General features: G+C 47.3%; 1 protein-coding gene across 1 annotated transcript; it reads right to left on the bottom strand.

The window, feature by feature from the left end:
* Nucleotides 1–2,789: 2,789 nt before the first annotated feature.
* LOC146206195 (uncharacterized) lies at nucleotides 2,790–4,244 on the bottom strand. The gene has a single exon (XM_084590822.1). The coding sequence runs from the start codon at nucleotides 4,126–4,128 to the stop codon at nucleotides 3,208–3,210; it is 921 nt and encodes a 306-aa protein (XP_084446948.1). The 5' UTR covers nucleotides 4,129–4,244; the 3' UTR covers nucleotides 2,790–3,207.
* Nucleotides 4,245–23,773: the final 19,529 nt, after the last annotated feature.

Here is a 23,773-nt window from a genome sequence, read left to right as displayed (position 1 = left end):
CAGCTTGACAAAGCCGGAGGCCCCCCTATACACTTGACAGCATCATAGGCGCAATGAAACGGCATGTCCCATCCAAAAAGAAAATAGAAACAAAACATGAAAACATCTGCAATTACAATCACTCATAAAAACTACATAAAATTATACAGAAAATGTGTTAGAATGAAGCTAGAAAGCACTTACAAAAGCAATGGAACATTCATGTGCGATGGCAATGAGTAACAGATAAATTAAGCACATTTTTGCTTCAAATAAAATTCAAATCAAAGTGAATACAGACAAGCGGTACAGTCAGGGTAAACAACAATGTGACAGAGTAAACAGGAATGGCAAGCGAAGTGTCCTAGTACATGTTGAAATACCGGCGGAGTGTTTTGAACGTCACCTTTTCAAGTTGGATATGTTTATGATTTAAATCATTTAGTAACCGGGGTAGTTTATTCTGTAGTGTTTGTAGGCCGTATGTTGTGCGAAACGTCCTTACTTTCCAGAGCTCCGTGTAACGTGTCTGGCGTGTAGTAGCGTTTTGTTGTAAACTGGCTAGACGATGTAGAAATGAACTGTTGCTGGCGTTTTCATTCTTAATTGCCTTGCAAAGGATATAATCAAATAGCTTGGTAACAGGAATTATGTTGTATTTGGGAAAGAGATGGTACGTATGTGAATAAAACGGCAGATTTTCTATTACTCTTACAAACCTTTTCTGCAACTTGTGAAGCTTCTGCAAATTTCCATAAGTTGTCGTAGACCAAACTAAGTGACAATAATTGAGTCGGGAGGAGAATAGGGTATTATAAATTAACAGTAAGATTTTTGGTGGTAGTAAATTGCGATTGCGGTATACTAGCCCAATTACCTGTGCCAGCTTAATAAGCATACTGTCCACGTGGACATCCCATGACATATTCTGCTGAAAGATAACACCTAATGTCTTAATACTGGAAGTTATTTCGAGAGGAGTGGCATTTAAGTAGATAGACTTTTGTATTGTTAGGTTTTTGTTTTTACTTCGAAAAAATACGGCTTTTGTTTTGTTTGCATTAATCGTCAGGCTGTTTTTACGCGTCCATTCGTCTAGTTTTATTAATGTTAAATTAGCAGCATCAACAAGGTCGTCACTAGTTTTACCGGTTAATAATATGCTGGTATCATCCGCGTACATGATAAATTTCACGGTTGCATCAATATTCACAATATCATTCACGTACATATTAAATAAAAATGGTCCTAATATACTGCCCTGTGGGACGCCTGCTGAAATAGATAATGGGTTAGAACTGTGGTTGTTTATGACGACTATTTGTCTACGAAATTCCAAGTAGGAGCATAAAAGAGATGCGGCTTTACCACGAAAGCCATAGTGTTGGAGTTTCTTAATTAAAAGTTGATGACTAATGGAGTCAAATGCTTTTGACAGGTCAATAAAAATTCCTAACACAAGTCTTCCTTCTTCAAACTGATTTAGTATGTGTTCTTTTTGTTGTAGCAGTGCGAGTTGTGTGCCTAAACCCTTACGGAAGCCATACTGGCAATCAGTCAGCAGGCAATGTTTCTGCTCAAATTCGGATAGTCGCTTTAAAATAACTTTTTCGAAGACTTTTGAAAAGACGGGAAGGATTGATAACGGTCGATAGTTTCCTAAGTCGTTTTTATCGCCTTTTTTAAAGAGCGCAGCGACTCGCGCTATCTGCATCGTTCGAGGAAACGTGCCTTCGCTTATACAGATATTAAAGATATATGTAAGACAAGGAGAGAGAAGGTCAGCAACATATTTGATGGGTTTTATTTGGATACCATCAATATCTTTAGCGGTACTATTATTTAGACTGTGAATTGTGCTAATTATCTCTCCCTCATTTACTGGATACAAAAATATAGAGCTAGAGTTGTATGGAATACCATCAAGATCAATGTCTGGTGCGTTGTTACTTCCAATTTTAACAAAGTGTTCGTTAAAAGCGTCGGCAAGTGCTTTTCCCTCTAACTCAAGACCATTTATTTTTAAGCTCTGTATCCTTTCCTCAGGATTATTGCAATTCAACAAAGAGTTCAGTTTTTTCCACATTGTGGCCGTACGTGGAACCAGTGAATTAAAAGAAAGTGTATAGTACTCTCGCCTGGCCTTTTTTATATCTTTGTCTAAACGATTCCTAATTTTTTTAAAAGCCTGAAATATTTCGGGGTCTCTTGTCTTTATAAATTCACTGTATAATGCATTCTTTCTCCGTATTCTGGCAGATAGCTCTGCACTAATCCATGGTTTACGTATTTTCTTTTTTTGTTTAATGCACTTAAAAGGAAAGCTAATGTCATAACTTTCTTTCAATAGGCTGAAAAAAGCCTCGTAAGCCAAATTTGCGTCTTTAAGATCGTATACAGTATCCCAACATGTCTGAGCTATCTTCTCACGAAAAATAGAAAGAGTCTGATCTGTTATTAGTTGAATGAAATGGTTTGTCTTTGTTTCCTTGTTTCGTACGTGACCCTTGAAACATAAATATATCGGCAAGTGATCACTGAGATCCGATGCGAAGACGCCAGCATTAATGACTTCAGAACTTAAATTCGTAATAAATACGTCAATTAAAGATGACGAATTCTCGGTCACTCTGGTAGGAAGACTGATAGTATTCCAACACGCATTCATCTCCAAGAGAGTATCTAACCCAAGTTTTGGTGAATCATTCTTCATCATGTTAATGTTAATGTCTCCGCCATAAATTAAATTGAAATTGTTTTCATTTATAAAGACGAGAAAAGTTTCTAAGAACTCTAAAAATGATGCAACGGAACCATTCGGCGGGCGATAGCAAACAGCGAAAACAGTATTGTTTTGTATCACTGATAAAAATTCATAGTCATGAGTTATTACTGAAAACTGGTTCAATATTTCACATGCAGACGGCTTTTTAACCAAGGTGCATATTCCGCCACCACGACCTGTTGATCGATTCAGGTAGAAAGTATTGTACAATGGAAGCCGAAAGATGTTCACATCGTCAACACACCAAGTCTCTGTCAGCATAATGACGTCAAAGGATTGCTTTGTTTGCTCAAAAAAGAGTTGTAAGTCATGTTCCTTGCGAGTAAAAGAACGTATGTTTAAGTGAAAACATTTGAAAGCCTTCGAAAACGCTGTACCTAAGTGATGGTTGAAAGTGTGTGGCAATACATACGAGTGAGTAGGTGCCATAGTGTTCTTAGTGTTCAGCTGATCTGTTGTTTAAGTTTGTCGCGGTCACTAGAGCAGGAAATGACCACCGCGTTTTGCCCATCAGCTTTCCGGACCAAGACCTTGTTGTTGTTGTGCCATACGTATTTGTAGTTATTTGTCTTCGCCCAGAGCTTTGTTTCGGTAAGCAGAGTACGTGTCCTTTTTGTCAGGTTTTCTAACACAAAAATGCTGTCATTTCCTTGGCACAGTGTTTTCCTGTTTTGCCACCATTTGTCTCTTGCTGATTGTTTGGCGAAACGACAGATAATGCCAGGTATCTTATCTTGCTTTGAGGGCAGGCGATGAATGGACACTATGTCACTTTCCTGAAGCTGTGGCAGGTTGTTTAGAGTTGCCAGCTTATTTATCTCATCAATCAGGTTTTCATCCTTCATTGCTTTAATTCCATGGAATTCAAGGTTGAGCTTTCGGCTTCTCCATTCCAAACAGTCCATTTCGTTTTTCAGCTGCGTTATTTCATCGTCTTGCTTCTCAATCTTATCTACCCTGTGTTTCAGTTCCTTGACTTCACGTTCGTTCTTTTCTATCCGAGTTAGAAGCTCATCGTACTGGTCACTCATGTACTGAACTGTGTCTTCGACGCTGTCAACTGTTTCTTTTAGCGGTAAAAGGTACTCCAGCTTTTCATTAATTGATTTCAGCAGTGCACGAACATCTTGGTCATCCGTATCAATGCTGGATCTATCGAGTTGTGGAGCACGACCTTTCGAGCGCCTGCAATTTGAGCAACGCCACGCACTGCGATACTGCTCCCCTTTTGACTTGATAGTAGCATCCGAAATTCCTGCACATTTTCCCGTGTGATAGACAGATTTACAGTCACTACAGTCGATTTTGGAATCAAGTTCCTCGAGTTGCATATCACATGACCCACACTGTTCATCAAGGGGCATAGCGACACTTCTGGCAGCAGCAGCAGCAGCAGCAGTAAAAGAAGACAGCGGGAAGATATATTAACAGAGCAGCAACTAACCTGCAATTGCAGAGAAAAACTTCTTAAGATGGTGCCTTTCCCATGCCGCTGCCGCTGCCAGTGTGACAGCCGCAGGTCTCTGGGCTTTCTTTATAGTCTCGTCCGATGGGTGGGCGTGTCCGCTGGCCGGTAGCGATGCAGTCCTGGATGACGTTATCTTCCGCAGCAACCAGCACACGTGCACGCAGACGGTTTGTAGTCGATGTCAAAACTTCATATCTGCAATTGCAGAGAAAAACTTCTTAAGATGGTGCCTTTCCCGTGCCGCTGCCGCTGCCAGTGTGACAGCCGCAGGTCTCTGGGCTTTCTTTATAGTCTCGTCCGATGGGTGGGCGTGTCCGCTGGCCGGTAGCGATGCAGTCCTGGATGACGTTATCTTCCGCAGCAACCAGCACACGTGCACGCAGACGGTTTGTAGTCGATGTCAAAACTTCATATCTGCAATTGCAGAGAAAAACTTCTTAAGATGGTGCCTTTCCCGTGCCGCTGCCGCTGCCAGTGTGACAGCCGCAGGTCTCTGGGCTTTCTTTATAGTCTCGTCCGATGGGTGGGCGTGTCACTTCAACAAGAGAACATGATCTCGGAGGTAATGTCACCGTCTCATTGGCGACGCGTAAGGGCAATAGTGGTACTTGCGCATAGCCAAGGTCTTCATGGTTATTGGTGAAGGCAACGATGCTGTCACGGATGCTGATTACAGCCCCATGAAGACGCAGAAAGTCCATGCCCAAGATGAGGTCTTTGCAGCAGTCAGGGAGAATAACGAAGCTGCCAACAAACACCGCGTTTCCTATTCCTATCCGGGCAGTGCATTTCCCTGTCGGTGCCAGTAGCTGACCCCCAGCACTTCTTATTACTGGCCCAGTCCATTCAGTTTTTACTTTGCGCAGGGTGTCGGCCAGTTTCTGGCTAATAATTGAAAAATCTGCCCCGGTATCCACCAGAGCATGTACCGCCAGCCCATCAATGGAAACGGCGAGGTCAGCGCTAACAAAATTATCTGGGTTGATCGTCCCTTTCGGCATTTGCGGCGGAAGCGCGGCAAGGTCGGCGCTGTCAGCTTCGTCGTCATGGCTGATCATCTGGTACGGCATTTTCGGCGGTAGTGCGGAAATGTCAATGTTAGCGGCGGCGTCAGAAGCCCGGGTTGTCGGCAATTGCGGCGGTGGTGAGGGTTTCGACACTTTTAGACTGGTTGCAACCTCCCCTCGCGAGGTTGCAGCTCTTAGTTTCCCCGGTGAGGGCTAGGAGACCGCCGTCCGCTAACGCCAGTAGTGTTGCGACGCGTCGGCGAATAACGCTGTGGCGATGGGGAGGAGCGGCGGCGGAAGCCCGGGGATTCGGTTTCCCTGCTGACCGGAGGGTCGTCGTCGATTTGGGCAGAATCAGTGTCGAAGCGGCGGCGAGCAGAAGCAAGCGGAAAGGACTGCCCCTCTTCGCGGTGGCGGCAGTACCGATACACATGACCAGGTTGTCCGCAGTAGAAACAAAGTGGTCGGCTGTCATAACTGCGCCACCTGTCAGTTCGGCGCAGTTGAGAGCGCCTGGGAGGCGCCCACTGAGGCCCCTGGAGGAACCGAATCTCCTGACGGTTCGGTGAGCTCGGTGGGGCGTGGTCTGGCGGTGGGCGACGAAGGACCGCAGCATAGCTCTCGGGCTGCGGCTCGAGGTAAGCTGCAGGAATGTTGGCCGTGCAGCTGATCAGTTTTGGAGCGTGGTATGGTTCGGAAAGGGGTGCCGCGTTGTCGACTGGATGAGACTCGTTGCATGGTGTAGACGGTGATAGGGCGTATCGAATTTCATTCCTCACTGTTTCCATGAGGGCCCCTGACGACTGAGCCTTCGTAGTCGTAATTCGCTGCAGCTCCTCAAGGACAATGCCTCTAATGATGTCTCGAAGAGTGGTCGTATCTGTTGCAGTCAGCGCCGCCGCAGTCGTCGGGGCACAGTTGACCGGTCGGTTGTACTGGCGGCACCGGTCTTGGAGGGCTCGTTCGATAGCCGTAGCGTCCTTAACGAACTCACTCACGGTTTTAGGGGGGTTGCGGACCAAGCCGGCAAACACCTGTTCTTTGACGCCATGCATGAGATGCCGTAGCTTCTTTGGTTCACTCATATCAGGGTCGGCACGGCGAAAAAGGCGAGCCATGTCTTCCGCAAACATAGCCACGCTCTCATTCGGCTTCTGGATGCGCACTTCAAGCAGGCGCAGCGCATTGTCTCGTCGATCCGTTCTCGCAAAAGTATCTACCAGCTGGCGGCGGAAGTCATTCCATGTGGATAAGCTGGTCTCGTGGTTTTCAAACCACGTTCTAGCATTATCCTGAAGGGCAAAATAAACATTGGACAGCTTCTGGTCTGCGCTCCACTGATTGATTTTGGCCACTCTCTCAAACTGGTCAAGCCAGTCCTCGACATCTTCAAAAGCGTCCCCGCGAAAGCACTCTGGTACCTTGGTGTTCTGAAGAGTCACCGGCGTAAGGTTGGTATGTGCCATGGCTTGGGGGACCTGACGAACTTGGGCGCTTGAAGAAGAGTCGTTCGGCAGATGGCTGTACTCCGGGGCTAGGCCTAGAAGGCGGCGGCTAGTGCGATGGACAGGAGTGTCGATGTCTGGGATCCGCTGTGGACTGCCGGAAGGAGTCTTATGCATACCCCAGCGCGCTCCACCAGTGTCACGTCTCGACAGAACGCCAAGGAGGGTCGAAATATAAGACGGTTTGATTATTGGCCTAGAACGAGTCTTGCGATCAAGCTTCCTCCTTCTTCTTTCAGCTCGCGCTTGTGTTGCCATAGTCGTCATCTTTTGCGTCGTCTTCTATGCGGCAATATATATATATATATATATATATATATATATATATATATATATATATATATATATATATATTTACTGATTTTCGGTCCATGTACTTCAAAGCAGTGTCGGTTTCGCCTCCAAGGAGGTTCGTCACAAGACCTGCACTCTACCTGTTCGCTTAAATATACAACGGTATCGTTCAGAGAAAGAAAGCATCCTCACAGGCAACATATTACCGTGACTGGCGCACCAAATCAGATAGAGGATTGGAGAAACTCTGCTTTGCGATGGGTCCGAAAACGAGGCGACATTGGGCTACGGAAGGTGAGGAGACATCAGGCGAGTGAACTGACAAGAAACAATTGATCTGGTGGCGAAAAGAAGAGAAACGAGAGCTGGGAAGCTGGGGGTTGTAGTTAGAAGGAACAGAGTTATCTCACACATAGTCATTAGCATACAGTCGTATAGATACCCCAGTGTGTAAAAACATTCCAAATAGATATAAAGCGCCGCTTTAACCAGTAAGTGTGAACGTGCATGCCTTGTGGCCAAGGAGTAACGTGTCTGACGACATCCAGGTGTCCCGATGGGTTCAGTGCGCCGCCTGTAGCGATCTAGATGGTGGATAAGGTTTGAAATGTGGAATTAAAGCTTAAATGTATGTGAAAAGTAAAATCGCTTGCAGTGCTTGCTTTTGACCGTGTTGTCACTTTTTAAATGTTTGCACATCTTACATCTGTGTCGAGAACAAGGATGCGGTTCAGGCGGATGCTGTTATCGAGTTATAGCCCACTAGAAATTCTCCGAGGTTTGTGTTACGTACGTTTGCACGTTATCTTTGGTACCTGATGGGAGGGTGGGACAGACCGGAATTCAACATTACAGAGCCCTTGGATCCTTAGTAGGTTCTGTAAGGGGAGCCGGACAGTGCTAGCATTTAAAAAGTGACACAATGGTGAAAATAACCACACGCGATTTTAATTTTCGCATAAAAGCGGGTTTTAATTACACATTCCAAACTTTATCTACCGACTGGAATGCTTCTCCTGACAGAAGCCATACATCGGAGAGACCGGACAGTCAGTGAGCGTAAGATTAAACGGTCATCGTGTAAATACAGGCAGAAACCTAGAGAGCAGTTTCTCAGCATTTCAAACAGGAAGAGTATGAATTTGATGAAATTAAATTATGTATTCTAATAAAACTGTAAAGCTTCAAGGGACAGAAAATACAATCAGGTATTCCTGCAAATAGCAGGAATAAACATCTCGAATGAAAAATTAGGATCTCTGAAATATACCCCTCTGCCCCATAATCATTTCGGAAGGCAATCACATACAGGGTAAATCGTACACTTTTTCTACAGTATTTGTGCGTTCCTCTAAAATATGACCCCTGCTTGTTCTTGGAAACAGAATATATATATATATATATATATATATATATATATATATATATATATATATATATATATATATATATATATCTGCTTTTTTTCTTTCTTGAATCATTTTCTCATTCTGTCTTGCATACCGTAATTACTCTCGCCTCTTATACGCTCCTGACGAATGCCTTCCTAAAAATACACTGCTCGTGCATTTCTTACCAGGTCACCAACGTATACGTTCAATTTCTCATTCTTTCTTTTTCGCGTTAACATTCTTGGTCAGCTTATATGTGTATTTTACTATTTCTCTCTTTGAAAGCGCTAATACTCTCCTCTAAACACGTCTAACATTGAGCCCACTTCTTGGGTTGATTCATAATGCACCTTACACTGTTCTTTTCCCTGATGCTGCCGCTTATTTATTTTCTTTTTCAGGGCAGGGGATCTTTGGTTATCAGTTCAGACAAAGCCATCTCAAGGCAACAATTTCATTCCTTACCCTACGCATCTCCTCTCCCCTCCCCTGCTTTTCTCGTTCGGAAGTGAAGTTCGATATAAACAATGCTAGTGAAGACCACGTTGCATAGGCTAAGACAAGTCCACTTGTCAAAACGTCAGCTAACGAACTGAGGCTGCCCATCGACTTCTGTTCGGTGTGCTTTGACAACAAGTACTAGTCACTCTTAAAAGCCTATTAGCAAACGCACAATAACGCGCAACACTTACTGCAGCACAGGCAGCGGCAGCAGCCTTATTAATGCGAAAGCATTACTTCGCTATGTTCACAGATTTCTGTCCGCAGACCGCGTCCGCAGAACGAACGTATCCGCAAAATCGTGTCCGCAGCAGTTGTGAGTAATTGAGAAGTGGTAGAAGTTAATGAGTGGTGTCAATCGATAGAGGGTGACGTAATGCTGTGTCCGAAAAAATAATTAGGCCAATAAGTTAATTAGGTAACTAATTAGAGGCAGAAAATGTAAAAGTAAAGGCGAAAATGGTCTCATTATCCAATGGCTTGGCGCAACATTTGAATGTATCAAATACTAAAATAGTTAATTAAGTCAGTCAATTAAGGGAACGTCAAGATGTATCAAATACTAAATAGTTAATCAAATCAGTCAATTAAGCTGACGGACCTCACGCAACCTGAAGTCGAGCCAAAAAAGGGTATAGGAAGGGATTGGCGTGCAATCTGAAAGTACCAAAGACTAAAATAGTTAATTCAATCAATTAGGGTGACGTCGAGGATGTGATGTCACGCAACCGGAAGTAGAGCCGAAAAAAGGCATAGGAAGAGATTGGCGCGCAATTTGAAAGAACCAAGGACTAAAATGGGTAAACAAGAGGTGAATTAATGTGACATAGAGGATGTGACGTCACGCAACCGGAAGTAGAGCCGAAAAAGGGCATAGGAAGGAAGGCTAAAATGGGTAACTAAAAGCAACCAACAGCAGTATCCGTGCTTTCGCATTACTCCAATGCAGATTCTGCAGTGCTCTTTAATTTTTTTTCTCTGTCTTCCCTCCCACCCCCCTCCTTCCCCAGACTTCGATATGGCCTACAACGACAATAAGTGCCACATTCACAGAAACCCAGAAAACAATCCCAATGCGGTTGAAATCTTGCAATGAAAGTGTAAAGGCTGCCTTCAGAAACGATACTACTAAATGAATATACATAAAGAGTATTGGCCAAGGCAAGCACTCCCCCGGACGTGATCGTGTTGCAACAGGTTAATTGTGAAGGAAAATTACAAGTCTACAGGACATTTCTGCCAGAAGCCGTAGATAATAGAAAACCCAAGCTGGATACAATGGTTAAAGGAAATATCGAAATTTCACCGCCGCCACGCACAGGTGATTCGTCTCTGAAGCAGGATACACCCTGGGCGAATTAGTGCCGAAAACGCAAGGCATGCTGTTAATACTAAAAGTGCGCAGTAACTCCAAGAAAACGCTTCTCTGGTCATAAAAGCACTCAAAAAGCTAAGCCCACCGCCCCGAACACCCCACTGGTAGCGGTAAGAGATTTTAAAGTCCATCACATTACGTGGGGATACCAACTTGAACGACAAGAAGGGCTCGCACATTTTGAACCACTTGCAGGTTTTAGGCCTAACTCTGCGCACGGATCCCAATGAACCGTCAAAGGTGGGTAATAGCGTTGGCTGGGACACGTGTCCAGACTACCACCATAAGCCTAACACTCCGAATAAGAAATCGACGAACGCGAAACTTAACCTCAGTAGATATCATTGCATATATTGTCCACAAAGGCAGAACAAGCCAAACTAAAAAAACCCGAGCACGAAAGATAGCCGACTGGAACCAATCTAGGAACGTCGGAAATAATACCGCCCCGACAATAATCATCGACATAGTCTCGTAAACGGATGAACTTAAAAGAGACTTAAAATCTAGTCAGACCAATTCTCGACCATGTCCTCGATATATCTATATGAGAACCCGTAATAATGACATTACTAAACTGGAGCCCATCTAGCGTATTTCTGATTCATCGTGCAGCATCATCGATCTTTAATATGCTGGCCAACACAGCTTAGAAACCCTTCATGTACCTCGTCAGGTCACCAGGCTGAAATTCTTTCATATGCTGTAAACAGAAAGTCTGGTTTGTCACCTGATACCTGGATTTTAGCTGCCCCCGAGATGTCCATTAGATTTAACTACTCCAAATTAATACGCCAATATTTCGCCCGGACCAAACTTTGTCACAATTTTCACTTTCCCCTCCCAACACATCAATGGAACTGTTAGCCACCAATGCAGTTGACGTCATATGTGCTACCACCCGCCTCGGCCGCCGTGACTGCGGTAGGGCCAGATACACGCACAGATGCATAGAGCAAAGTGCGCCGCCAGAGCTTTAAACGAAAGAAGCGTTTCAATCAATCATTCATCAGTGACTCTTGTAATTAAAATTTCTTTGCTGAAATTTTACTACAACACATGTAACCCTTTCCGCTTAAAAGAAGCGCTGCCTCCTGCAGTATTTGTAAATAAAAATAAAACAAAAATAAAGCTACCCCAAAACAAAGGGGTAGTTCGCGGTAAAATCATCCAGTGCACGACACTGTTAGGCGATTAAGTATTTGAGAACAACTGAAATAAAGAGTAGTGGAAAAAATTACAGAGGTTCAACAATCAGCCGCAGTCACCGGTGCCGCTTCGACCTTGGCTCGCGTCTGTATTTGGCAAGCTTCTCGGCAAAGAGCTAGTCTGGCTTGTCATTGTTCGATGGTCTCGGAAGCCTGTCTGGCACGGCTGAAGTCTGTCTTTAGTTAAAGGTGCTTCCTGTACACCACGCCGCCTCTTTTTGTCACGCCGCCTGGTGAATTCGTCCGACACTATGCTCGCGGACCTCGCGCGCACTCGCCCAGAGGAATTATGTATATTGCGTATTTACCTAGGTTAAATAAAGAAGCGGCGCAGATGAAACTTGATGAAGACATCAGGGTTCGCTACACAGCGCAAGAGTGTGTCGCAGCTGAAACTTGATAAAGACGACGATGTTTTCTGCACAGTGCGAATATTCAAGGTCAAATGTTCGGACCCAGATTAGCTTCAGATTTGGCATGGCAGAAGTTGAGCATTCGCTCTAAAATAATTGCTGCTGAAGCTCCTGCTAGTCTATTCCTACTGGCGTCGATGAATCGTGGTACCTTTCCTCTATAAGCAAAATGCTTGTCCGTTGTGTGTCTTCCGAACGTGTCACGTTTTTTTTTTATTCGCGCTAATCTAGCGGGTCTCCCGCCGAACAATTCGTCTTTATATATTGCTTGGACGAAGGGACGGCATCAATGTTAGTTCTCGACTTCAATAAATTAATAAACATTTCTTTGATGAAACGGCTTTGATAAATTATGGTAGTCTGTGAGCAGAAGGAACTGCTGCTCTGGTTGGCGAAGGTGGATAAGGTGGTGGAGAATCTTAGTCAGCACCTAGCATGTGTCTAGGTGGAAGAATGCTTCGCAATATAGATCAACACTGCCAAGTCAGTACCTTATAGTTTGTGCCCTGTCAACTCGCCTACTGTGTGCGTGTGTGTGCGACTGTGTGTGTATGAGTGTGTGTGTGTGGTGTGTGCGTGTTTCGCTAGACAGCATGTCCGGGTAGAGCAGCAGTATTTATGCCGACGGCCCCGCGACGGTGGCTCAGCGGAGAGGGCGCCTGACTATTGCGTAGCGGCACCGTATCAATAGAGGCGAAAAACGTGGAAGGTGTCCTCGGAGAAAATGTGAAAGATGCTGCGCGTCTCCTTTCCTATATACCAATATACAATGTCAGCGTGGGCTAGAAGTGAATCTTCAAGGAGCCAGAGGACAAAGTGTGGAAATGAGTATACTGCTGCATGTATCGACTTTGCCAGAAGTAACCAGGATGCATGTTTTGCTTCTCGCTTGTATTCTAAAGCCAACTTGGATTGCCAGAGGATCACAACTTAATAATAAGTGAGGACAGGAACTCGCCTTTACTTTGCACAGATTTACAGTTTCAGAAGTGGTATGAATTCTCTACTACCCTACTGAAAAGCTGAACACGCAGCCTGGTTATACTTTGGCAAAGATAGTACGTAGCACGAAGCACAAGTAGCCTGCAGCCACAGCACATGATGGTTCCGCAGCAAGCCATGGTTCCGCAGCATGTTCGATGTGGCCGGAGTGCCAGTCACCCCTCAGACGCCCACCTTTCACAGGTCTAGCTGTGTTGTCGAGAAGCCGCGCAGGATAAACCAGCGACTGCCTTCGGTCAGCGGCGAAGAAAACAACATGTCTGTGGCCGCCATCCTGCCCTTCCCGGCTTTGACCCTCGTGCAGGCCTATGACGATGCACCACCTATTGAGTGCGGTAAAGTCCGCGGAGGTGACGTGGCCATTACCACCATGTTCCCTCCCATAATCTATACGACTACCGCGGCAGGCATTTTGACACCAGTGGCCTCGTACTATGCCCGCCTTGGTGCCACTGGCATCGTCATCACGCCTCTTCCGATCGCGGCACGCTGGCTAAAGCACGAAAGTGCTCCGCCAATTCCAATGACTGCGCTACCTCCGGGTGAGGACAGCGGCAGACTGGTACCGGATGGAGTGCACGAGGGAGACATGGTCGATTGAGCTATGCTTATTCAATGACCTCGATGACTGCCGTGACCGGCACAATGACACCAAGGACATCGTACTACGCCTGGGTCCAGGCTACTGCCTTTGGTAGCCTTTGCCAAGGCCGCTATATGTTGCCGCTATAATGCCTTTCCTAGCCACGATCCGCAGGCCGTCTTATGAAGGTGCCCCTCCATCTACTCGCGTCCCGCCGTCATTCCCGGCTCAGAACGCCGGAGGCCAGTTCCTGGGTGCAGGGAGTGGAGTTTCCACCGACTTATGACCACTTCGAAAGCCGCGAGCGCAGCAGCGCAGGCACTGTTGGTTATGCAACGTCTCCAACATCACCATTCACACCTTTCGTAAAACGGCTAGTCCAGGATATCGCGACTCGCCGCACAGTGGCCCCTCGGCTTCATTGTTCCTCCCTATACCTGGAACTCCGACAGACATCATCGATAACCCCGTCGAAAGCTCCATGCACTCAATGACGCCTACAACGCGAGGCTTAATATACCGTCCTGCCTGGCTGATGGCTTATCATCCATGCTTGGTACATAAACTTCGTTTAAACGTGGCTTGCACGCGCAGGTACTTACATTTAATTGGACAGGTGGACTCCCCAGAATGTTCAACTTGTGGCATCCCCGAGACTGTGGGCCATATATTATTGGTGTGCCCAGTGTATGCGTGTGAAAGAAATGTGCTGGCCACTTCCTTGAAGCGCTTGGACAAGAGGCCTCTGTCGGAGGAACTGCTGCTGAGCGCTTGGCAGGACAAGGGAAAGGGTGTTCAGGCAGTGCGGGCTCTTTGCCGTTTTTTGTGCGCCAGCGGACTTGATTCGCGCTTGTAAAGCAAGCTACTGTGCCTGCATGTGTATTTCATTGCCTTCTCCCACATCGTCACCCATCATGATCTTCTTTCTTCTCTCCTTCCCCTTCCACAGTGCAGAGTAGCAGGCCAGATTTGAATCATTCCGGCCAACCTCTTTGACTTTCCTTTCACTAAATCCATCTATCTAGCTATCTATCTACGCAAGCACAAGGAATAGCCTGTATGATGAGCACTAGTGTCTTATCAACGACTTTGGGAATCCGAAACTGTTGAGCCGAGAGGACAAGTCACTGTATGTGCTCTTCCATGTGTCAAAGTTTTCGTGGTTTATCCGCGAACCAAATATTTTCAGACGACATAGTAGCCTCCCTTGATGAAGTTGCTGGACATATGGTGAGAGGGGATGTATTTATGACTTGGGTGATTACCGTGGGCGCTATGGCGACGCCAGTGTTGTTTTATACTAAGCCTGTTCGCCGTCCATTCCCGGTATGTTGTGTGCGGGGCTATGCGCACAAATGACAGCCCACAATCACTATACAGTACCGACCATCACTTTAACCGCAAGTATATACAGGGCTCCTGCTGGCAAATGTGTCACGATATCGGTGCCAACGACTAAGAAGAGGTCGCCGAAAATTGAGCAGGAGCACACGCTAAAAACGAACTAAAAAATGAAAACATGTCGATTGGTGATGAGGCGCTATTTTTCAATCATGGGAACATGTTTTCTTTTTTTTTTTTGTTTTCATCGAGCTGACTGCGTATGTGCGAGGAACTAGAGAAGTGATAAAGGCTCTGCAAATAAACTCTAGTGAAGGATTTGGCTGGCAAACAGCTATAGAAGGCCCAGATTTGAAAATCTGGTCAGAAATGATCATTTCGCATTTTATGGTGATGTTGCCCGAGCTGACTTGAAAAGATGCTGGATGTGTAAATGACACTCAAAAAACGACCCCGAATAAATATCCAGAGCTAGTTGGTTGACATAGCATGCTTTCCAAAACTGTGGTTCGGAGTAAAAATAGCCAAACGCGTCTGGTGCTTGAGTATTTGAGAACATTTCAAACGCAAAGCCGTAGAAAAATAATTGCTAAAAAAATAAATGCTACTGGCGTTAGTGAATTGTCACTCTTTTTCTTTAAAAAGAAAATGCGTTTTTTGTGTGCCTGCCATACGTATTTAGACTTTTTTTTTTTTTGTGCTACTCTACCCCTTTCTCTGAGAGTCTGCTTGTGTCGGTCATCTTGCACAATGACTCTGACGTCATTACTCTCATGCGTTATTTTCAGCATTCCCTACCATCTGCCGAACTTTGATTTAAGGTTCACAGCAATTCTGACCCTCGAAGTTAATACAGTTAATAAAATTTGAAGAAGGTGTCCTCGGATCCCTGTGTTGGTTATGTGGCTTCACGCTGCCGTAATCGAATAGCTTTTTTTTTCTTTTTTTTTTTTTTGCACACGTTGCTCATCCAAAAAGGAATGCCCCAGTTTTCTTCAGACTCTTCGCTTGTTTTTATTGCCCCATATTACCTGCTTGTGAACTGACATTCCTCTGCACCACGTGGGACTTCAGCAAATTAATTAGTACTTTCTGACTTTGGATTCCACGGTGTGTTTACTTGTTGAATCAAATAGACTCGCCTTGCAACACATATGACTCTGGGACCGGACTGCGAACTGATAGTACTTATACCGTTTCTCAAGTCCAACTTATTTGTATTCTCTTCCTTTCTTTTCGCTACCAAACCAGTAATTTGCGCACATGTCACGTCAGCTATATGTTAATTTTTGCATGTTGTGCCTCCATACGCTTTTTATTAGGCCTGTTCATTTCTCTCTTTCTTTCATAATAAGTGGATCAGTTGCTTTCTCCCTTTATGTATTACTAATCCGTGAATCTTTCAAAGTATTGTAAATTAATAAATACGCGATTTTCACCGAAGCAACAATTATTCTGCTAGTATGTTGAGGAGTCGTCCTCCTAGCACAAGGCATGTATAATCATATGCAAGAAAGAGAAATGACAGAGGGAGAATCACATTGGCCAAAGCCAGTATGATACGCGGTTAAGGTTAAACCGACCATCAAAAAGCAATAACCCACGACCATCATAACGATCTTATACGAATGCCAGTTCTACCTCCGTGCGTGCTACTCCTTCAACTCCTGATTAGCATCTTTAAGGTGGTCTTTGGTAATCTGTGGTTTTACCCGACATCATAATACAAAGGGGATGGGAAAGAGATCAGCTATGCTCGTTAATGGCGGCTGTCGTTGCCACACGCATTACTCTTTCTCCGTATCTCTCGTGCTGTATTGTATGTGGGGTCAGATTCGTGCGTTTCACTTTCCCATTGCTGCATTCGGCGCAGCGAACTTCGTTCGGGCAGGTCAGGATAAGTCTGTAAGACACTTCTGCTTTTATACTGAGATGCAACAGTGTTCGCTAGACAGTGCAGTCGTTTAATTTTCTCCTTTGTTTTTATTTTCCATGGAAGAGTCCAAGACGGATGGCTTGCCCGTAGAGCCAAACTCGCAAGGGTAGCACATCCCAGACCATCTCTCGCCGCGCGTGCCACCGAGTCGGTGTGGCCGCCGCCCACCACTGCCAGGGGCGCGCATGCCGGGCAGCGGTCGCACTTCCCCGCGGCGGTGGTGCCTGCGTATTTGCATAGCGCCCCGTAGCCGGAAGTGCGGCCCTGGACGAGCGCACAAATTGGCGTCCCGCGAGGCGGTAACCGGACTCGGGGCCATTCAGGGAGGCGCCCCGAGCTGGAAGGCCAGCGTCGTGATCGGCCGCGAATCGTGCCACGCCGAGATCGTGATTCCGGCGCCTCCCCCGCCCGGCTGTGGCGCGCTCAAGCGGAGCACCGACGACGACGACTCCGCTAAGAACCCATCTGCACCCCTGGGCCGCTGCGCGGGCGAAAGTCGGCGGCGCCCTTCCTTCCTTTCTCATTTTTACGCACAGAGAAGACCTGACATGCCATTCTGCGTTCGCGCAGCAGTCGGCACCGCACTAATCTGTTGCTCTTTTTCCGCCCTTTGGCAGAGGCCTCATCACTTAGCAGAGCCTCCGCGAGACGGTTATTTGCATTTGGACAAGCACGTTCATGATTTTAGGGAATCGCTTTCGCGACTTGAGGATCACAAGGAACCCAAACCGTGATAGCCAGCCACTCTATACCCTGACACATGATCCCATAGAGCATGAAACGTGCGTGTCACCCCAGCGGTAGGTGAGAAATCTCCAATCCTCCGCATTCTCCGAGGACATATGAAATCCTGCGAGGACATATTCACAAATTTTTGTCGTTTTCTTGTAAAACTTTTTCCGAACGTAATTTTCTTTCGCGTTTTTTTTTTAAACATAATGATAACAATCAATATATCCGCTGATCCTTCCCTCAGCAGGCTTCTAGTTTTTTTTTTTTTTTTTTTTTTTTTTGCTATTCATTTTCAAAAACATCCGCCATCGGCTGCAATGATAACAGGATTTATTTTTGAGAACGCAGGACAAACTTCAGAAGCGAAATTTTGGTACGCATCGAAAGCTTAGAGCAGTCGTACGAATATGTTCATGAAAGTATCTTACAATTTTGCACAGTTGTTTCACAATTATTTAAAAATGCGCTGAATTGATTTTCTATGGACAAACTTAATTACTGGTTGTGGCAGCTGGGCAAACTTCAGAAGCGAACTTTCGCCACGTATCGAAACTTTGGACCATTACCATCAGTATGTTCATTGCAGTATCTTATCATATCGCACAGTTATCGCACAATCAAAAGGTGTCCGAGAATTCTGGGCCTGATTCTTGAATGCGGGGATTACTGGCCCCTTAGGTATACTGTACGATTGTCGGCGACTTTCATAATTTACTAATGTAGAAGCTGAGGTTCGGTAGGATCTAGGTCATACGAGGTCTTGCTTCCTGGCCGACCGCTCCTGGAGCCAAAAAGAACGGTAGCTGTGCGCATATATACGCACCTCGTCCCGAGAATGCATCTCTACTCCACGTGTTCCTTACATGACTCAGGTACACCCGTTGGTCACGCCCAGGAGCGTTCGGTTACAGAGTTTTGGTTCTTGTCCGTTTACATAGGACAAAATTCCCTACACAGGTCTCGCTGCTACAAATGTGGTACCTGCCGGCAGAAAAGACGAAAATGTGCTTGAATGGACCACACGCTGCTTAAATGAGTCACTAATTTGCAGTTGAATGAAGTCTGTGTCGTAAAATGAGTCAGTTAAACGGGCTCTGAGCGCTTATGAAAAACTGCCCTCAAAAATGCAATATATGCAGTGGAGCAGTTTGCGGTCAAACTCACTGAGACAAACGGTTAGACGTCACCTTGTCACGTACAGTGCTATGCGAAGCCACGGGTATTTTCACTCATGGCCCACGGGTGCGTGATGGAGACGGCCAGGCCGTCGAGTGCGATTCCAAATGGTTGTGCAAAAATGAAAAAAAAAAAAAAGAAAGAAAAATGAATGAAGGAAAGCGCGCGCGTCGAGCATACACTTTCTTCGTGAGCTGAATCTCCCCCCGTCGCCGATACGAAAGCCCCAATCACTCGAGCAATATCGTCGCTGCAGTTCATCCTCGTTTTTGGTATGGCAGCACGACAGATTACTCCGCTCTGATCGCAAGTGTGAACGCGCTCGGAGACGGGCGAACTTTCGCCCTTGGCTGCCCGTCGACCCGCGAACGTCAGTGGCCGAATGCCGGCTGCCGTGCACGGCTGAGTGGATTAGGTCGTCAGCGACGAGCGCGGGACGAAGCTATCTGGTCGCGGTTATCGACTTCATCCGTCAGGCTCCGCGTAGTCCCAAGCCCGGCTCGTGGCACCTAATCCGACCCAGTCACGCTGCGGCTTAGCCGGAGCGACACAATCGAGGCACGCAAATCTGTTCGATTCCGAGTGTTCCGCGGACGAGTTGGCGCAGGGTGCGGGGGAGTCGAGCGGGCGGAGCAGGAGACGGAGGGGGGGGGGGGGGGGGGGAGAGGGGGACGCATCGCGAAGGCATCCAGAGCGGCTTGTTTGCCCGTCGGCTGGTTACTTTTCGGGCGGTCTTTATAGTTGCACAAACTAACCGGTCTAAGTTTGGGGACCTAGTTAAGCGTGACGATCGTGACCAGGTGAGGCAGCAATGTGTCAGACTGTTTTTCGGGCCCAATGTGTTTGAAGGAGTGCGGGGCGGCGGGACAGCGCAGCCGTCCGCCAGCGGGAGCCGCTCCACAGGTCACTGCTCCCTCTGTTCGCCTTCGTAGGTGGCCGGGGGATAGTTAGCGCAGCAGCGCGCGCATGTAGCGGCTTACGGACGGCTTCCCCCGCACCCCGACCGCGCGTCACGACCCTCACTTCGGCTCGTTCACCGGAAAGCGATCCGTTTGCTACACGGATGGTCCTTCCCGGAGCAGCCCTAATCCGACGGTTTGATTAGGCTGATTTCACGCGCTGCGTCTCCCGAGACGTGCATCTGCCCGCCAAAGGGGCCACCGGATCGCGCGCGCGGCTTAGACCCATCCTGACCTCGGGGGCGCCTGCAGGCTGCCACGGCTTGAAAACCGAACAAAGACATCCTGTCTGTGGAAACATAAATCTGGCTGAACCATTCAGCGAGCTCTTTCAAGTCTTGTAGCAATAACGTTCCTCCACAAGTGGTTATCATGCTGGGCACGTATGTTATTCGGGCGCGAAGTCCCTTTTATGCTCATTTTCTTTCCACCAGTTCTCTTTGTTTATTGCCGCCAGCGCACGACTTTGTCCCTATCTGCTCGCCAAGTCGGGCGGGTTATCGCCTTGATTGTTCGCGAAAGACCGCAATCACATTAGATCGATTGTGAGGTGTTCGGTATCGATCGAAAAGACGCATGGGAAGCGTTATCTTTAAAATGATAAAAGAGGAATAAAAAGAAAGCGCGACTTACCATCTCGCCCATAATATCCACGTGACCACCGAAAGCGCGCGCTACTATTGCCGCCACCTACACCTGCTTTACTTCGCCCAAGTTAGGTCTGCTTGAATGTCATCCTTAATCAGTACTTGTCTGAACGCAAAATTAATTAGTATAAAATTTTTAATTATCAGCTACAATATTTATATCCCTAAGATCGAACGTGAAGGTGGTGTGCGAAATATGGCTCAATCATCTTTTATGTATCCCGACTGAACCTTCAGTCGCTTAGTTCAGCAACTATAGGACTGTGTTAGTGATGCGGGCAGAGTGACCTACCTCTTTTTGTGTTTTGTACAGCGAAAATCTGCATCAGAAACTTGCCCGCGATGTAAGTTGCCCCGTCACAAGCGCAGCCAGCCCTGCCGGTCCGCGCGCCGAACTGGCCATATAATGAATATAAACGGAGAGCAGTCGTGCCATTGGCCAAGATTGCGTGGCTGCGTTTCGAGGTTTTCTTCTATGGCGCGGTTGAAGAGTCGACCAGAAATCAAGGTATCGTTACTGCGACCTATTCTTTCCTCAAATCATTTTTTTTTTTCTCGCCGCAACTACCGCACTTCCCCTTCTATCAGAACCTCTTCGTCTTCGCAGTGATAAGTTTAGAGGCAAAACTCAAGGCTGAAAACCTTGCTCGCCAAGTAGAATAGCAGCGGGAATGTCGCCGCGGAGACAGCTTCTCCCTATTTCCTTCGTGTGAGGAACAGCTTAGCCGATATTCTTGAGTATTCTCTTTCATCTTATGCTGCTGGTATGATATTAGATGAGTTGAAGCCCTGGGTTCACCAGATTGCGCATCCCGACTGTCGTTGGCCCGGAAAAGGTTCTTATACGTCGATCTTTCATGGCGGACTGGACATCTTTCGCGAAGAGTATTGCGCACGTGGTGGGGGGTCGTTCTGACAGGACAAGTTTTAAAAACTTTCGATAAAGGGACGCATGCACAACGGTATCTCCAGGGACATGCGCATAAAAATATAAAAAAACTCCCTCTGGGCGAAAAGCGGTTAATGTATAACGGAGTTACTCTTTGCAGATCATTCACTTCCTGTTGCACGCACATGCGTTTCGCAAGGTGCAGCGGTTGGCAACCGAGCTGAGCGACAAAACGCGTCTTTTTCCTGGGGTGCAGTCATTTCCTGCCGGGAGCGGTTTCTTTCGCCGTGATTATACAGGAAGCCAGGAGAGTGCTGGCCGCCGGAGCGCATGAAAGATGATCCCTGACTTGGTGTAACGAGCTGCGTTTTTCTCACTTGGCAACACGCGCGCTGCCTTGAACAATATCCTCGGGTGACGCACGCGGAGCTCTCGTAAGCCCACACAGGGTCGAGGCTGCAGCACTCAAGAGACTGCGCTCAAGTCCGCACCGCCACACACGAGGCGGCGGTGTGGCACATCTCGCGGGGAGTCTCGGCAGCGACCTGCAGCTTCACCCGCGTACTGTCCGTCCGGCAGGCAGTGGGCGTCGGGCCAGCGCGCGTTGAGGTGGCCTTGCGGGGCGCGAAACGGAGGCAGCGCGCCTGACGCGCGGTCACCGGGAGTCACTCCGGTGGGCCTTTGTTGGTCGCGGGCGGCGACGAGCGGGCCCACGGTCGGCGGCCCTGGACGGAGGCCAAGGCGGCCGTGTCACGGCTGGCCGGAGAAACCTGCAGGAAGGTCAAGGGTGGCCTTCGGTCGGCCGGGTGAAAGCGGCCTTGGCGGGAGCGCGCTGCCAACGGTGTCGCGCTTCGCAAAGGCGGTCATTGTTTTGTCGCCTTCGGAAGAGGGAGGGCTTTCGATGTCGCGCATTGTGCGGACGACGCTTTTGTTCCCAGCGTTGCGACATTGGCGCCTTGTCGCCGCGGCTTGTTTCCCTCCTCTCTCGCCTCTATCTTTACTCGCAGTCGACGCGTCGCGAACGACTGCTTCCGTGCGCCACTAGGCACGCGTTGATGGCTTCGCGGGGCCATTTCAACTTGAAAGGAAAACAGCACCGCTGTCACAACGGCAACAGCCGCTCAGCGCCGCTAATATGCACCGCGCTGGCTACAGTCAATGTGATCGGAAAGTGTTTTGCTTTCTTTCTAGAGCCCCTCGCCTGCGTCGAGTCTAAGTAAACCGGGAGGCGTAGGTGTCGTTACCTGTCCGCTAGAGCACTCGAGAGTACTTGGCGCGTTTTCGACGCTTAAATAAGGCTCCGCCGCCAGCTGATTGTACTGAAAGCTACCGTTGCCAGAACAATGTTCTCGAATTTTTGAAGTACATACGTACAAATGTACTGAATTTTTTTCCGGATTAGAATAATTCAGCACACTCACATGCACATCGACGTTTATTTTTTTTTTTTCAGCAATGGACTTCACCAAATAGTTAGTAAAAAAAAAAAAGACTTTTTCATGTTGCCATACAATTTCCGTCACTGATTGGATAATTTAATTGCTGCGAAATGTAGGTGCTTTATTGTCTTTTCGTCTTGCTGCTGACTGAAAATTTGAAGCGTGATGACACGTGAAAAGCTCCCGGTTGGTTCTTTTTCTACAGCGTCTTAACTCGCCAAAACATTTGTTTATGCTACCCGCGTTCGACGTTGCTATGACAGCAACATCTCAATGCTCCCATAGCTGCTGCTAGAGTTAGACGCCAGTATTATTTTGTATAAGGAAGAACACAACAACAAAGAACGCCGGTTGTGAAGGCGCCATGAGGAACAGGGCCTGCAGCCATTACCGCATGCTCACTCGCATGGTGTTCACACTCTCAAAAATAAATAAATAAACATGCTTCTTGCAATAAAGTAATGAAAAGGTGGGAACGTATTCCTGCTTCTAAGTCAGTCCAATGTGAATTTTACTCCCCGCAATGAACGCACCTGCGAAATTACTACCCCCTGTAAGTTTTCTAACGAAGTAAAAGAAGTGCGTTCTATGCGAATATATACAGTAACGCATTTAATATTTCCGTTCACAAGAGACATGTTGCCCATATATGCTCCTAAAGAACGAAGAAGGTTGTTCTTCAACGTCGGAAGCGTCGCGAAAGCGTTCTCAGCGCCACAGCTGGGCGTGGTACGCATACTGCGCAGGTTGCGCAGCCCGAAGCCGGACAGAGGACTCTGCAGAGCGGTCACCGTCGTGCGCGGGCGGGCGTCGACCACGCTTGGCGCTTTCGGGCCCGAAGAAAGCGAATTAGGATGGAAATGAGCGCCGGATCGTGCGCGCCGGGCACGAGGCGAAAATATCGCACCGCGGTTCCACCGGGGAATAACAATAATTACCGCGCGGGGTTCCGATCGCGAGGAAGGGGGCGAGCGTGACCGCGGCAGCCTCTCGGCCGGGGTCGGCGCGCGTTAGCATTGTTATTGATCCGGGTTCAGCACGTCTTTGATCTCGAAGGGTCACGGCGAGAAGTGAGAATAGATCGTGACGTCGGCCACAATTGGTTCGCAGAGCGTGCTCTTCTTAAAATTAATAGGGCCCCGG

Source organism: Amblyomma maculatum, chromosome 1 (assembly GCF_055883805.1).
Source record: "Amblyomma maculatum isolate TAMU_Amacu chromosome 1, ASM5588380v1, whole genome shotgun sequence".
Lineage (NCBI taxonomy): Eukaryota > Metazoa > Arthropoda > Arachnida > Ixodida > Ixodidae > Amblyomma > Amblyomma maculatum.
This window is presented reverse-complemented; position numbering and strand designations above follow the sequence as displayed.

Excerpts from the sequence above, each read along its gene's own strand:
- LOC146206195 (XM_084590822.1), bottom strand. The coding sequence starts at position 4,128 with ATGCCCCTTGATGAACAGTGTGGGTCATGTGATATGCAACTCGAGGAA.